The sequence below is a fragment of the Propithecus coquereli genome, unplaced genomic scaffold, assembly GCF_000956105.1.
Source record: "Propithecus coquereli isolate 6110/MARCELLA unplaced genomic scaffold, Pcoq_1.0 Scaffold7, whole genome shotgun sequence".
In the NCBI taxonomy this organism is placed as follows: domain Eukaryota; kingdom Metazoa; phylum Chordata; class Mammalia; order Primates; family Indriidae; genus Propithecus; species Propithecus coquereli.
Genome location: NW_012153062.1, coordinates 13,311,489 through 13,328,079, shown reverse-complemented (window position 1 = coordinate 13,328,079; position 16,591 = coordinate 13,311,489). Strand labels below are relative to the sequence as shown.

Here is a 16,591-nt window from a genome sequence, read left to right as displayed (position 1 = left end):
TATCTCAGGGAGACATGATAATGGATGCTTTTATTCTTTTATTCATGCTTTTCTCTATTTTCCAAAGCTTCAATAAGTAACATTAATTTTAGATCATATAAAGGCTTTTGCTTTAAAACAAGGTGAAATCAAATACTTTTAAAAAGGAACAGGTTCCCCATGATGTTTGCATTTCGGCCCTAGGATTAGCTATGCTCTTACATTGCACATGTAGCTAAAGCTATCACATAGTGGTGCAGTCACTGATGTTTTGGTTTGAGAAAGTTTCTGTTGCTAAAGCAGAAGTTTAAAAATGCTCGGACTTCCCACCACATTGGGAAGGGAATGGGACAGATGCATGTGGCAAGGGACAGAAAATATAAACTGTCTATATTTTTAAAAATCTTTCCCTATAAATATGTGCTTGTTTATCCATACTCCTCTGAAAGACAAAGCATTAGCACAGAGCAAAGCAGCGAAGGCAGGAGAAATGAACCCATACCATAATCTGGAAGGTGGGATGGCCAATCATCTGAAGCCAATAGAAGACTTCTGCACAAAGTTCTTTGTGGGAACAGAGGTAAATTGGAATTATCTGCTTCTAAAATTAATATTTAATTATGCAAATATATTAATATCTACCATATTGTACATGTTTGCTATATGAAGGCATATAATTTTTAATTTTAATATGATTATTTACATTTACAATTTTTAACCCTGGTACCTCATAGATTCACATTTAATATGTTTCTGAACAAATGCGGAAAGTATCTATAAAATTGAGTAACCTTTTTACTAGTAGTTTATTGATCAGTCTATAAATATTCATCAAATACCTTCTTCGCCATATGGAAGAAATCATGCTAAGTATTAGAGATTTACTAAGGCAATATATTCTTTTGTTAAGCTAGCACAATCTAGTAGGAAAGAGTGCAAAACTCATTCAATTCAAAAGATAAATAACATTGGGATATAGCAATGATAATGGCTGCCATTTTTCAGCACCTACTGTAATAACAACCAAAGCAAGCTCACATTTCTTGGACATTTTCTATGTATCAGGGTCTGTGCTAGGTTATTTTCCAAATTGTATCCGATTTAATCCCAATGATCCTGTAAGGTTGATATTATTATTCTCGTGTCACAAATAAAGAAATGAGGTTCAGAACTTTATCTGGTCATACAGAGCAGAGATGCTCTTTTCATTCATGTCTTTCTTTCTCTGAAATAAAGGGTATTTCTCCCAGGCTAAACCACCATGGGAAGATACCTTAGCTCAGTTTCACCAGAATGCAATTTGCATTCACACTTTGGCATTAAGAGGATATTAATCAGTTCCACAAGCTCTGGAGAGCATACTGCCTGCCAGGCAGAGTGCTGGGATCAGAGGTGAACAGCGTAGTCCCTCTGTCCTCGAGGCACTCACTGCCTAGCCAGGGAGCAGACACATTGACGGCAATATGTAAAAATGCCAACACCATCCAGAGGCCACTTCTATGAGGAAGGGGGAGTTGGGGAAGGTGACCCATGAGCTGGCTAGACATTGGAGGTTGGGAAGGAACATGAAAGAACGTGGTGAAAGTACAATTCCAAGCAGAAACAACAGCCTGAACAATATTTTGGAGTTATGAACATCCAGGATTTGTTTGGAGGCAGTGAAATGTTTGGTGCAAGAGGGAAATCTCTGCTTAGAATGCTAGTTGGGGTTCAGTACAGAAGGGCCTTTTCTGCTGTATTAGCTCATTTGAATTTCATTTGGCAAGCAATGGGACACTACTAAATACACGTTTTATAACTTGAATGTCACAGCAAAGTTTTCTAAAATTTTGTAAAAATTGTGCTAAAATATACATAACATAAAGTTTATCACCTTAACCATTTAAGTATATAATTCATCAGTATTAAATACGGTCACATTGGTGTGCAGCCACCACCACCATCCCTCTCCAGAGCTTGTCATCATCCCAAATTGGAACTCTATACCCACTAAACCATAACTCCCTATTCCCTTCTTCCCCCAGCCCCTGGCAACCATCCTTCTACTTTCTGTCTCCATGAATTTGACTCTTCTAAGTACGTCATGGAAGTGGAATCATACAATATTTGTCTTTTTGTGCACCAAAGTTTTTAAAGCAGAGGAATGACACCATCAGATCAGCTGTAGAAAGATAAATGACTGCAAGATCTTGAAACAGAAATTAAAGCATGACACCCTCTGCTTAAACTTTTCAGTGGCAACTCAGTGCAACATGAATAAAATCCAAATTCCTCACACCATGGCCTAGAAGATTCTGCATAACTTGGCCCCTGCCTATCTCTCCATCCCTGTCTGAATCAACTTCCTTCTCACTTAGGCTGCTCTGCATTTTCTCAAGTTTCTTTTTTTTTTTTTTTTTGAGACAGAATCTCACTCTGTTGCCCAGGCTAGAGTGCCGTAGCGTCAGCCTAGCTCACAGCAACCTCAGACTCCTGGGCTCAAGCGATCCTCCTGCCTCAGCCTCCTGAGTAGCTGGGACTACAGGCATGCGCCACCATGCCCGGCTAATTTTTTCTATATATTTGTAGTTGTCTGATTAATTTCTTTCTATTTTTAGTAGAGACAGGGGTCTCGCTCTTGCTCAGGCTGATCTCGAACTCCTGAGCTCAAACCATCTGCCCGTCTTGGCCTCCCAGAGTGCTAGGATTACAGGCGTGAGCCACCGTGCCCGGCGTTCAAGTTTCTTTTATACAAACCTTCCTGTCTTTGAAGCCCCTGCCCTGCTTGGAATTCCTTCACTCATCATTCAACAGATACTGAGCTTTTCATATGTGCCAGGCACTGCTCTTTGCCCTGGGGAAATAGCAGTGAACAAAGCAGACAAAATTCCCTGCCCTCGTGGGGCTGATATTCCAGTGGAAGGCTCTGCTATGGACTTGTGACACAGCCTATCTATCCATCCACTTTGGGGGGAGTTTATGGGAGGCCTCTCTGGGGTCTGATTGGCTGGGTGGGCTGAGGGGAGGGAGTAGAGCCTTTGGGGGCAGAGGGGCCAGACCAGAAGTGAAGAGGGCCTGAGTACTGGGGCCAGGCATGTCAACACAGGGGTGCAGGAAGTGGAATTAGGTACCTGGCAGATGACATAATATAATGGGCACTGAACACATATTTATTAAATTGGTTCAAGCCACTCTTCTTTGACTTAGTTTGACGTCAGTGTTCCATGAACCAGCTATGAGACTCAGGAGATATTAATCACTCTTACAGGACCTTGGTGAGGGTTGAGGGTCGCACACATAAAGCTCCTAACAACTCTGGCAAGCACTGAGTGCTCAGTAAATGGTGGTTCTGAGGGTGACGTGTCACATGGCAGCAGGCTAGCAAAACATGCACCCGTCTGTCTGTTCCCTTAGACTGTGAGTACTGTGAGTGGAAGGAGGGCTGTCCTCAGACTCGGAATTTCCAACACCAAATACAATCTTTGTTTGTTATATGAATTAACGTGGTTGAATAAAAGCAGATGGGGGAATGAATGGGCCCTGTCACCAATGAGCTTATCCTTCCCTTTGCGTAAACCAAATGTTTTTCCGCTCCTCCCCCTTGCCTTCACATCCCAATCCAGCCCCTTCTCTGAGTCCCCTTAACTCCTCTTTTTATACAAGCTTCTGTCTGTGTTTTCCTCTTATCACTCAGTGAAGAAACACTGGAATTGGCAGACAGCACTGGGGTGACCCTGAGTAAGTCATTGAACCTGTCTGAGTCTCGGCTTTCCCGTCTATAAGATGGCAGTGTGGGACCAGCCTCCCCAGCTCTGGAATCCGCAGGCTCTGTCTGTCTTTCCCCTTTGCGTGGCAGGTCCCTCTGCCTTCCCTTCTTCTTAAAATGACCATGAGGCAGAACTAGAACATGTATTACTTGTTATTTTATTTGGATTGAACTTTGTTTCCTGTTCTCAACTTTAAAAGTAGTAGTTACCACCATATTATGCATTCATATTCCCTCTTTCTCTCTTATTCCACATGTACTTAGTAAGTATTGGCTTTGTAATATGCAAAGAAGAAATCGCTCAATAAGATGGACCTGATCCCTCCCTTCATGGATCAGTAACAAAAACTTCAGAAACCCAGCGATTGAGACTCTCATACATAAATTATCTGCATAACCGCCCATGTTCTCCACATCACTATGTGTAGATGAAAACTCATTTTTTGTTCAACATAAAATCCAGTAATCATTTTGAGCCTCCCCCTCCCTCACTGTATCGAATTATTATTTGATTAAATTGACCTGTTACTTCGTATTTGTTTTCATTATAATCAGTCTTAGCACATGAATGTGATGTTCTTTGTCTCTTAAGTTGTCATGATGCTCATCAGGAACCTGTAATATTTTTAGGAAGGTGAAGTGATGTACACAGATTGGAAAATGGAAAGAGACCCTGAAACTGGCCGATTGACAAGTAAGTTTTGTGGATAGCTTTGTTATGGAGAAGATGTTCCTCTTAATTTAACTACCCAAAGGAATCTCTTGAAGTCCTAAGTAACCCTGGTCTTGCTAATGGGAGGGAGGGCGCCTAAGGTTTTGACTAACACGCTTGTTATTCCAAGTGAGAACCTTGAAAAGGCCACATAGTGTCACCTGGGAGGTTGCTAGAAATACACATAAAAACCTTCCATCTTACCCCAGGACTGATGAATCTGAATCTGGATTTTAAAACGTTTGCTAGGAAATTTGTTTTCACACCAAAATTTGCAGAGCACTGACCTGTATGATGCTTAAATGACCAAGTCACTTGAACAGTTTAATTAAAAAATAACATGCGGTTTCAGTAATTCAACAACCTGATAGTTCATCTATGTGGAAAATGAATGAAAGTGACATTATAAGCTAAATTTTTAATGATCTTGAAGACCCTGGAACAGTATGGGAGAAGCAAGTGCAGGACCCTCCTTTGGGGCTAAGAAGGTGTTGTCCTTGTGTCTTCTGTCCCTGTCCTGTCCCAGGACCCCAACTCTGGGCAGCTGAGAAGAGGTATGAAGGTCACCCAAGATGTGAGCGGGAATCAGGGTCAGGAGCCCAGGCACCCCAATAAACAAAGCTCCCTGTCTTTAACAGGCTCAGAGCTCTGGGGTTCACTTAAATGACAACTACTCATTTTGAAGCTTTGAATTTTATCATGGTATTAAGGTATATTCTATTCTAGCTGCATTTCAAAGTTTGTGATAACCATAAGCAAAGGCAGAGGTAGCTCCTGGGACAGCTCAGCAGACAAAGGCTGGTAAGAAGGCTTCAGAACTCCACATGGGAGCATGTGGCAGGCAGCTGGGCTCAGAGAAGGAGATCTGGTCAACCCTGTGAGTGATTGGGCAAGTAGAGATGTGAGTGACTGATGGGGGTCAAGGGTCAGAGATCAGAGGCACAGCCTTCAGGGGACAGCTGTTGGAGCACGAATCTTCACCTGTAACTCCACTCCCTTCACTCCTGCTGAGTCTGGTTCCAGAGACCAGAGTCTGCCTTAGACCCGGGAATGCTTTCTTTCTCAGCCATGCCTTCAGTGCAGCCATTTAATCTTGAAGCAAAAGCACTCCTGACCAGAAACCCAAATGTGTGTTATTGATAACAGTGGGGCATTGAGAGAGGATTGGATGTGACCCATGGTAGGGTCAAGTGCACTCAGAACTGGGACTGATTTTCCACTTTCCATTCACTCCCAATTCCATGATTTAAAGTTGAACTCAAAATTAGATGTTAGATATAATAAATTATATTCAACTTCCTTTATGCTTATTCATGCACTTAGTTATTTACTGATTCATGAATGTTAGTAATTGTGCATGTACTTCAAGTCAGGCACCGTGTAACACAGCAGCAGTCTTCACCACACCCCTGGGACATGAGCTGAAGACCTGATGACATGACTTGGCCGTGCACTGGTGGACACAGATTCAATTCCTCCTGGTCTCAGAGATTTCTTGGGCTAAACTTCCTCCTAGAGCCAAACTGCTTTTAGGGGACCCATGACAAACAGGTTTAGTTGTTTATTTTAAATGGATTTTATTTCATTTATAAAAGAACCAATAACAATAAATTTAAAGCCCAAGAACTTTATGTTTGAACCTCATTGGTGTTTGTTCTTTCTTACTTGCATTCATTCATCAAATCTTTATTAAGACCTGCTATGTGCCAGGCACTGAAGATACAAAGATGATAAGGATATTATCCTTCCCAAAGGAGTTCTAGGATCTATTGGAAAAGTCAAACAAATAAACAAACGATGACATTACAGTGTCATTACTGCTATGATTGTAAGCAAACACAAAATGATGTGGGAGCCCAGGGAGGAACTCTCTTGAGCTGTTAAGATCCCACTGAAGACACAGTTGATCTGGGTCTTGACTGGAATTTTCCACATGGATAAAATGGGGAAAGGCATTTCAGGAAGAAAGAATAATGAGTGCAAAAACATGGAAGCCCAAAAGAGCAGGAGACAGTTGGGAAACAGGGAGATCTCCTGGCCAAAGCACAGCAATGGAGGACAATAGCAGCAGGAGAGGTGACAGAAAAGACATTTGGGTCCAGATGGCAAAGAGTCTTGAGTGCCCTACTAAGAACCTTGAACTTTATCCTAGAGCCACCCACAGAATCAGAAAATCACTCTAGCAGGAGAGCAAGGGCTGGGTTAATTTTCTGGTAGAACTCACAGTGGACTCAGGAAGGCCAGCTGTGATGGCCCAGCAGACAGGGGGTGAGGCTGAGGTGCAGGCCTGGGGACAGGGATGGGGAGCAGGGAATGGTGGGAAGGAGCTGAGGGGTCTGCATGCCAGGGCTTCATGGCCAATAAGATATGGGCGGCCAGGAAGAGGGGAGCTGCTTTTCATGTTTTGGCATTTAGTTCATTCAAAAAAAAAAAAAAGGAAATAGCTGTAACCACGAACTCTAAAAGATTATGTTAATACCGGAAATCATCAGACCAGTATTTGGTAACATGGAAAGCCAAACAACACTGTTATTACTACGGAGTGATGGTTGAAGTATAGGGAAAGTCAGCGCGTAGATGCTCTGAACTGCGAACTATGTGCCCTGTTCACATTCTGGAAACTGGCAGTGTTTTCCTTGGGACCTACCAGCCTAGTGTCTCTCGTAAACACCATGGAGGTTTCTTGAGTAAAGATGAGATGACCACTGGGACCTGACCCCTCTTAGTCTGCTTGGAACCCCATGTTCTTATCTCAAATCTACAACCAGGCAGGAAGGAGAATTTCCTCTTCCAAGAAGAAACTCCTAAAGGACAGATTACCCTCACTGAGTTGTGTGTGATAAAGAAGCCAAATCTAACAAAATTTCCAGGGGATCTAAGTGACAAGCCAAGAAATGCAGGCTGAATGTTGGCAGTGGACACAATCATTTCGCGTACTCTACTGTACATGGCATGTGCCAGGCACTCTTCCAAACACTTCTATGGAAACTCATTAATCGTCACAGCATCCCTATGGGGTGGCTACTGTAGGTGGCACTGCCAGAATTTGAACCCAGACAGTCTGCCGCCAGAGTCTGTGCTCTTAACCAAATTACTAGACTGCATCCGGCATTAGACAATGACTCTGGAAAACTGCTTTTTCGTTTATGGTAATTTTCTTATAATAACCTGCCCTGGAGGCTCCGGCAGTCCACTTAATAATTTAAGGACAGCTCCATTCATTTCTAAATGGACTAAGGTCTTTCAAAGGACAAAAAACAAAAAAGAAAAAAGTTATTGTGGGTTGAGAACATCTAATGTTTTAAAGTACAAACCTTGCTGTTGTTGATACTGCTATCACTGGCGATCATTACAGTTCTCAGAGGCTTCCGGACTTCTAGATGGCCCTGCTCACCAGGGTGAGGTGAAGTCTAGGGAAGTCCTGCTAACCCTGAGGGCAAAACTGGGCTCTGAGAAACTCAGGAACAGCAAGAGGAAAGCTGCTGGTTTCTAGGGCTCTTGCGCCCTGGAAAGTGATCTTCTAGATCACTTCAAGGTGGCCCTAGAAGTGTGTCTTCTGTGCTCTCTTTAAGATGGGGCTTCGGTAGGAAGAAAATGGGCCTTTTTTTTTTTTTTTTAATCCAGAAGAGCTACATTTAAATTTTTATTTATTTATTTTTACTTTTTAAGTTTTTTTAAAAAAATAATTTTTTAACTTATGGTAAGACACACATAAACATAAAACTTATCTTAACCATTTTTAAGTGTATAGTTCAGAGGTGTTAAGTACATTCACGTTGTTGTGCACCCAATCTCCAGAATTCTTTTCTTCTTGCAAAACTGAAACTCCATACCTATTAAACACTAACTCCTCTTATCTCCCTTCCCCCAGCCCTGGCAACCACAATCCTACTTTCTGCTTCTATGAATTTGCCTACCCTAGATACCTCATGCAGTGGAATCATAGAGAATTTGTCTTGTTGTGACTAGCTCATTTCATTTAGCATAATGTCCTCAAGGTTCATACGTGTTGTAGTATATACCAGAATTTCCTTCATTTTTAAGGCTGAATAATATTCCATTGTATGTATATACCACATTTTGTTTATCCATTCACCTAACAATGGACAGTCGATTGCTTCCACCATTTGGCTATTGTGAATAATGCTGCTATGAACATGGGTGGACAAATATCTCCTTGAAACCCTACTTTATAAGTGTCGTACAAGATTTATTAAATCTTATTCTGCTTAATGTTTCATCGGGGTTCTGGGGGGAAAACTATCCCTCACATAGCTATTAAAATGATAAGATTCAGAATAATTCTGCGGTTTTAGTATAAAGCAGCTAGACACTGTGGTCTGGCCTGGACAGGCATCTATTTTTATGGCCATGTCTGGGGTGTATGGGTGTGGGCAACAGGAATGAGGAGCATTCGGCTCTGCAGCCAGGCCCGGGGCAGAGGAAATCCAAGCAGAATCCTCCTGTTCTCTGGGTAAAGAGACCTGAGAAGCAGGAAAACCTCCGGGCCTGGGGCAGAGAGCAAAGGGAGCTCCGATCTCAACATCCAAACTTCCTCCCTTAGTATTCCCAGCTTCAACACGTGGAAACCCCATGGCTCTTGTCAGAAACCTGGCTGTCGTCCTCAGCATTTCTTTTCTCATCCTTCCTATTCAAGCCATCTCCAAGTCCTATCAATTCCAGCTCACAAATATTTCTTGATTTTCCACACTTCTCCATTGCATCTTAATCCAAGCCACCATTCTCTCTCATCGGAACTACCATGACAGCCTCCTCTGATATTCCCTCTTCTAACCCGTTCTTGCAAAGGCAGCCAGAGAATCTTTTGGAAACACCAGTCAGATTGCCTCACTTCTAGGCATAAAGGACTCATAGAAACACACTATACTTAGGGTATAATCTAAACTCCTTTCTGCAAGGCCCGGCATGGTCTGCACTCTCCTAGTTCCATTCATTTCATGTATCTCACGCTGGGATCACCTTCACAGAAGCCCTTTCTGAAGTCTAAATTACAAATGCCCCTTGCTATTCTTTCTTGTAATATTTTTTCCTTCATAATCCTTTTGACAATTTTTGAGTTATATACTTTGGGATTTGTTTATTGAGCATCTGTTTTTCCTACTGGACTGTTAAGTTCCATGAGGACAGTATCACGTTTGTTTGTAAACCACTGTTTACCCAGGCACCTACAGTACTTGGTACATATAGGCAATCCACAAATATTTATCAAATAACTGAATGAATTAATAAATGAGTAAAAGAATAAGAACATGAAGTATTCCTCTGAGCCTGAAAAGTGGCCCTGATGGGAAGTTCCCAGGATTTTCCATAAAAAGAGAAGGAGCCATCCCTTGACAGGTTTATTCACCCTAACCTCTGGTTCTTCACTCTTGGACCCCATTAATTGCGACCTGTCTGTCCATTCTTCATTGTGGGAATGTAAGCAATGTTATTAAAGATGGTATGGCCTTTCCACTCCAACAGCAAAGAAGCCAGTGAACCTCTACACTGTCCATGATGGAGCTGTCCACACGGTTCAGAGATCACCTTTTTACAACGATATTATTCTCACTATTGGTGGGTGGAACGTGGCCATCTGGAAAGAAAGTGTTATGGTAAGTTGCCTGCAAAATGGAGGAGTGGGTGTGTGGTCCTTTGCTATTGAGAAATACGATAGGAAGAACAGCCTGTTCTAACATAACAGTGCCTTTGGGATATTTTTTAGAGAAATTAGAACAGATGGTCAGGGCTCCAGCTTGTCAGCAGAACCACTGTGAGCCTTTTGAAAACACATCCATTTGCTTTTCTTTCCTGAGGGGAAGAAACAACATTTATGAGTTCCTTGATGTCTGAAACCTCACAGTCTTTTCTTTCAAATATCTGCTGTGGGCAGTTGATTTGAGTTGTATTTTGTCCCCCCTTTAAAACACAAGATGGGATGCTGAGTTCTATGTGAAGTCCAAGCAGAAACATGGGGTCTGTCATCTTTGCTTCCGCACTAGGAACGTGCTGATTGGCAGGTTCAGAAAGTGGGAGTGAGTGAGCTGAGGGGTCCAACACCAGGCAGATCACAGCCTGTCCCGAGACATACATGGGCCAAAGTGAGGCAGGAGCAAGAGTCTGGTCAGGATTAGGAGAGGGCTGGATCCAGGCAGATAGGAGCTCAGCTGCCCAAAACTAGAAAGACTGATAAAATCCAGTGAAGCTAGGGTGTTGGGAAGTCAGTACTTTTGGTGGAAGTGTAAATTAATATTTCCTTTTGGTGAGCAATTTGAGAAGATTATCAAAAGGTGAAATATATCTATTTCAAAGCTGGAATATATATATTCTTTGACCTAACAGTTCTACTTGTGGAACTCTAAGTTACACAAATATTCAAAATATGTATGTGAATATATGTAAAAATTTATCATTGAAAACAATTAGAAACTACTTCAATGTCCATCAACAAAAGGACTTCTGTGTTATACCAATGTACTTCTGCATGTTTGAGGGGTATTTTTACAATGAGCAAGTTTTGTAGTAAAAAGAGAAAAAATTCAGGCAAGATGGTGCAAAGACTATGTGGGAGCCAGAAACCTGGTCATCTACAGAAACTGAAATCACCGGGAGAAGTGGACAAGGAGAACAGGTTTGAAGTGTCACCTCTAAGGAATTTATGAATGTATGACATTCTTCTTTCCCCACAGGAAAGTTTCTTATACGTGTATTGGAGGGTGGGAGACAGCTCCATGGTTTAGTTTAGTCTCTGCAGATGTAAGTAGACAAATGAGGACACCTGGTTGCTAGATGGAGCCTGACAGTGGGTTGAAAGCCTGATCTTTTTCTGTAAAAACTTCCCAAAGAAGGCAAATTACCCCAGGGTAGAGAAAAGAGAAGATGATCTCATGATGCTTTGGTGGTCTAAAACCTCTTCCAAATATATTTATCAACTGTCAGATGCTTCCACTTGAAGTTACCTAATGAGAATTTTTCAATTTGCTGTTGATTTTCAACATGCAGCCCACAGCTGGAATTGACAGATTTTTCATTTGCCTTCACTAACTACCAGAGCTGTTTCCATGGGAAGCAGATATCTGGTAGCAAAATAAAGGTATAAGCAAAATGTCCTTATAATCTTTATGTATCTAATGTCCACCAATCTCTGTAGAAAGAGTGATGGATTTAGAAGTAGCTGGATTAGGCCGGGTGCGGTGGCTCATGCCTGTAATCCTAGCACTCTGGGAGGCCGAGGCGGGTGGATTGCTCAAAGTCAGGAGTTGGAGACCAGCCTGAGCAAGAGCGAGACCCTGTCTCTACTAAAAATAGAAAGAAATTAATTGGACAACTAAAAATATATAGAAAAAATTAGCTGGGCATGGTGGCTCATGCCTGTAGTCCCAGCTACTCGGGAGGCTGAGGCAGGAGGATCGCTTGAGCCCAGGAGTTTGAGGTTGCTGTGAGCTAGGATGACACCATGGCACTCTAGCCCAGGCAACAGAGCCAGACTCTGTCTGAAAAAAAAAAAAAAGTAACTGGATTATTAGAACCATCAACAGCTCAATTGGAAAGTTTGATCTTTTCTATAAAGCAACTAAAAATTTTTTTAAATGGTTTATGAAAACAAGCAGGAAAGAGGGGAAAGAGGCTGGGCACAGTGGCTCACACCTGTAATCCCAGCACTTTGGGAGGTCAAGGCAGGAGGATCACTTGAGGCCAGGAGTTTGAGATCAGCCTGGGCAACATAGCAAGACCTGGCCTCTGCAAAAAATAAAAATAAAAAAATTAACTAAGCGTGGTGTGCATCTATAGTCCCAGCTGCTTGGGAGGCTGAGGGGGGAGGAACGCTTAAGCCCAGGAGTTCGAGGCTACAGTGAGCTGTAATCACACCATGCACTCTAACCTAGGAAACAGAGTGAGACTCTGCCTCAAAAAAAGAAAGAAAAAGAAAAGAAAACATATAGGAAAGAAAGGAGCTGATATTATATAAAAATCCTACAACAAAAAGAAGACTTCGTAGTGCGCATAATTTTGCTGTCATATGATCATAGCCAGCTAAATTGTACTTAAAGAAAATCATTGTGAATTTCCCTCTGATAATGACAAAATCTTTTCATTTGTCTTTTTAAAAATTTGCTTAAAGACTGGGCCACTTCTTCAGTCATGCTGTGCACCGAAAAGGTATACCTCAGGACACTGGTCCCTGACAAGGCCTGGAGTTTTCTATATTGGCCGAGAAGATGGTTATGTCGATATCTGGGACCTTCTGGAGAAAACCCACGAACCAACGCTGTCCCAAAATATTTGCATCACTATGATCACCTACATCAAACCCTGGACCTTTTCTTGTATGTTAATTCTAATCAAATGAGCTAAGTCATTTTGGGTAACTCAGGAACATTTTGACATTTTTCTGGAAAGCCTCCCGTGTTTTTTCCCAGGTTTTTGTTTTTCTTCTCACCCACTCCTTCTCCTTCCTTCCCTCTCTCCCCTTCCTCTCCCTTTCCTTCTCTTCTGCTATCCTCCCTTTCCTGCCCATCCTTCCCTTTCCTTTCCTTTCTCTCTTGCTCTCAAATCTTGGCTACAACGTGAGATTTTCTCACTGTTTTGTCTCATCTTCACTGGTTTCTGAGCCATGTTTCATATGCCTCAGCAGAGCTGGTTTTGAACCACATGTTGGCAAAGCATCCTCAGCTCCTCCAGGTCAGACAGGGTGATCCCCAAGTCTTTGCTACCTTTTGCTGCTTCTTTTCCAGATAGAATAAGTTTTCTTTCTTGAACATTCCATTATTTCACGTGTTTCCATATTATGTCACTTATGGTGCTCCCCTGGACAACATGAAGCATTTCTCTTCATTAGATATGATGACTCTCTGGGACCTTTGAATCACTTATGAGGAAAAATAAATGTATAACAAAGGAAGCATAAATTCAAGGATGTGTCTATGGAAAAGTAATTTATTTCCTTTGTCCCAATTTTTCGGTTTTGCTCAAGTGGTACTTTCCATGTAAATTCATTATATTTGCCCTTTTTGAAAGAAGTTTCCTTTTGTTTCCAAAGGTGTGCAGGCATAAAATTATCTTTCTGTCCATTTCTCTCTCGGAAACCTTAGATTTGGAAACTCAGTCTTCAGAATCTCTACAGGGTCACAGTCTGACCAGTGCTTAACCATATGTGTCACCAAGGTGTGTTTTCCCATTTTTGATGCAAAACATGGCTTTTGTATACCTACAGGAATTATGAGTCCAGGATTTTAGCAATTTGAACCATTCCTTCTGAAAACGAAAAGAAGAAAAAAAGCCCATACATGATGAGATAGAAAATTAAAATTCTTGAACACTTTGTATATTATACCCATAAATGCTCAAAGGAAGCAATTTGTTTTTATAATAAGAAAACTGTGGTTCTGGCTGTGTCTTTGAAATCCATTAAAGGATAATGGTATCCTTCAGCCCTTCTGTGTTTGGTGAAAATGTACTTTATGACTTTTCTTTGAAAATCTTTCCATGTGTTCCCCCAGCTTTCTTCTCCAGTCTGCCTGGCAGGCCCAACCACAAAGAGGGTCAACCTCAGCTGGGAGCCACACTCTTTATATAGACACCAGGAAAACAAGATTTGAGGTGGCAGGGTTTCTGACAAGCTCAGGGTCTTAGCTTTCAATCCATCAACTGGAAAAAATGACTTTTACATGTTTATATGGTCCAGTCATGAACATCTTATGAAGATGCCAAGATCATTGTATCCACAGCAGGTCCTTTGGGAAACCACAAATCAAAAACACATTTCATATTTAACCTCTTAAGATGGCTTTCTGTTTGCTGACTTTTTCTTCCCATTTTTTAAATTTTTCAGCTAAGCAGCAATTTATAGCCATAGCTGATTATTACGGAACCCTGCATATATTAGAAATTCCTTGGACGTTAAGTCACCCTTCCACCAATGAGGTTGGTAACTTTTGGCTTTGAGGATTTATGTGACCAGATATTACTGAGGCATGTCTTAAGAGTGTGTTAGAAATGACAGCATTTTTGCTCTATAAGGGAGCAAAAGATTCATGCAGTCAAAAATAAGAGGATATATTTCTGTTATATGAGTTAAATAGTTTCAAGATTAAAAACAACAACAAAAAACAATAAAACCCAGACATGAGATGGGAAGGAAGCTAAGTAAATGAAGTCCAGACTCTGAGAGAATAATTGATTTGGGGATTCATAATCACAGAATGTTATTTTCCAGTTGTAACTGAGGAGTGGGACGCTTATTTCAGCAATGCCCTTCCCTGAGGGCCCAGTTGACATTTTTATGCTTCTCTCTCCATCACCCACCCCCACCTCGTCCTCCCTCAACTTGGTGTATTGCAAGTAGCACGTCTGAACTGGCAATATTCTGCACACCCCCTGCCCCGTACCCACCACCCAAGTACTTCAAACAATGTTAATCATGACCTTTTAAAAAGATCAATGAATAGAAATACATAAATATACATAAAACTGACATTAAATATATACATTACAATCCATTGCAAGTCCCAGCAACATCGGCCTAGTTACTGGCAGGTGAAAAGCTTTCTCTCCCTGATTGCCTTTCCCAAGGTCTCTGCTGACTTCTCTACTTCTATTTTTATGCCTACATGCTAAGCTTTCCAGGGCACGAGGAACTTGGCTTTGCTTTCATTCCCTTTAAGGGAATTCTACATTCTACATTGATATCCTTTATCTGGATTTTCCAAGTTTGGCTGGTGATGTGAAATTTCACTCAGTCTTAGAAGTAAGAAGGAAGAAAAGGGAAAAAAATCAATCCCTGATATTGCAGTTCTCTCCTTCCAACCCTGCTCTGGAAACCTCCGAGTCACAAGGACATACATCTTATCACAGTAGACCCCAAACTGAGGTAGCTTCTCTGGTAGTAGGCCTGTAGGCACAGTTTCCAAATTACATTCACCTGAAAGATTTGAAGTATCCCAAAGTAGGTAATCTACATAATGATTAGATAGTTGGTCATTAGGTAAGGATCAAGTAGATTAGGGAGGTGGATTGGGTAGGTAACCAACCTGATTATGAACAGCAGGAATTCTAACAGAACCTAAGGAAGGACATGGGACTTCCCGTGGGTTACCCTCTCCTGGACCTTTGTTTCCCACAGATATCAAGTGTTAATTACTACTTTGAAAGAGAAGTCAAGCATCTGGAATACGTAGAACAGCGCAGAAGTATTCGTGAGCAAGAAAAGAAAGAAATGGAGCTGGAAAAGGAGAAGAAAAAAGTTGTAAGTTAACTTTCAGAAGTGAAACTGGCTTTCCTCTAAACCAAATATGTTGGTTTAGCTTATTCCACAGTTTTCAGAGGAAAGTTACACCTTTTGACATTCTTCTCTTGTTCTCCTTAGAGTCAAGAGGGCATTGCTTTGATCTCTTAGCTCACTTACGAGTGAGAACTGCCAGTTGGACACCTAGTGAGATTCTGTCCAACTTAAGTTTCTGAAATTTTCTATATCTCAAAGTCCTTTAGTATAAATACATTTATTCAAAATTTGAATGCTTTCATTATATAGAATTTTAATATCTGGTCAATAATGCATTAAAACAGGCAGTGGGAAAAGAGTTGAATATGGAATCAAGACATGCGGGCTCAATCCCAACTCTGCCACTTACTAACTGCGAGACTGGAGCAAGGCTCCCATCTTTGCTGAGCTTCAGCTCTTTCAGATTTTCAGCAAATGAGAGCTATTATAACAATAACAATAGATAGGTACATGATAGATACATAGATACACAGATAGGTAGACAGACACGTAGGCAAGAGAGAGAGATGAATTTTACTATATATAATATACCGGAGCTGTCAAACTTGAAACAGAGGATAATTTGGTATGGGACACATCAATCTTAAACTCTGTCAGAAAGGAAGCTAAGCTCAAAAGCCCCCCACTCTCCTCTTTCTCAGCTCCTCCCTGTTTGATATGAATTCTGTGACTTTGCTCTTCCCTTGCCCACTGGAATTTGGGGCTTTTAAATTTCTGTGAAGTCATCTTTTCTCTCTTTCTCACCTGAGGTCATCTCAGTCTATATTTTTACTTCTTTCTCATTTCCTCCCTGTGCCACCAGCAATTTCATCATTGATCCCACCTGTAGCTTTTTTTTTTTTTTTTTTTTTTTTTTGAGACAGAGTCTCACTGT

The 16,591-nt window shown here is 41.4% G+C and overlaps 1 protein-coding gene across 1 annotated transcript in view; it reads left to right on the top strand.

Moving 5' to 3' along the window:
- WDR63 (WD repeat domain 63) overlaps positions 1–16,591 on the top strand; it is a 65,226-nt gene that overhangs the window by 46,472 nt on the left and 2,163 nt on the right. The window contains 6 exon segments of the mRNA XM_012661029.1: positions 429–559; positions 4,355–4,418; positions 9,921–10,051; positions 12,559–12,763; positions 14,269–14,360; positions 15,559–15,681. Of these exon segments, the coding sequence (XP_012516483.1) occupies positions 429–559; positions 4,355–4,418; positions 9,921–10,051; positions 12,559–12,763; positions 14,269–14,360; positions 15,559–15,681 (746 nt within the window).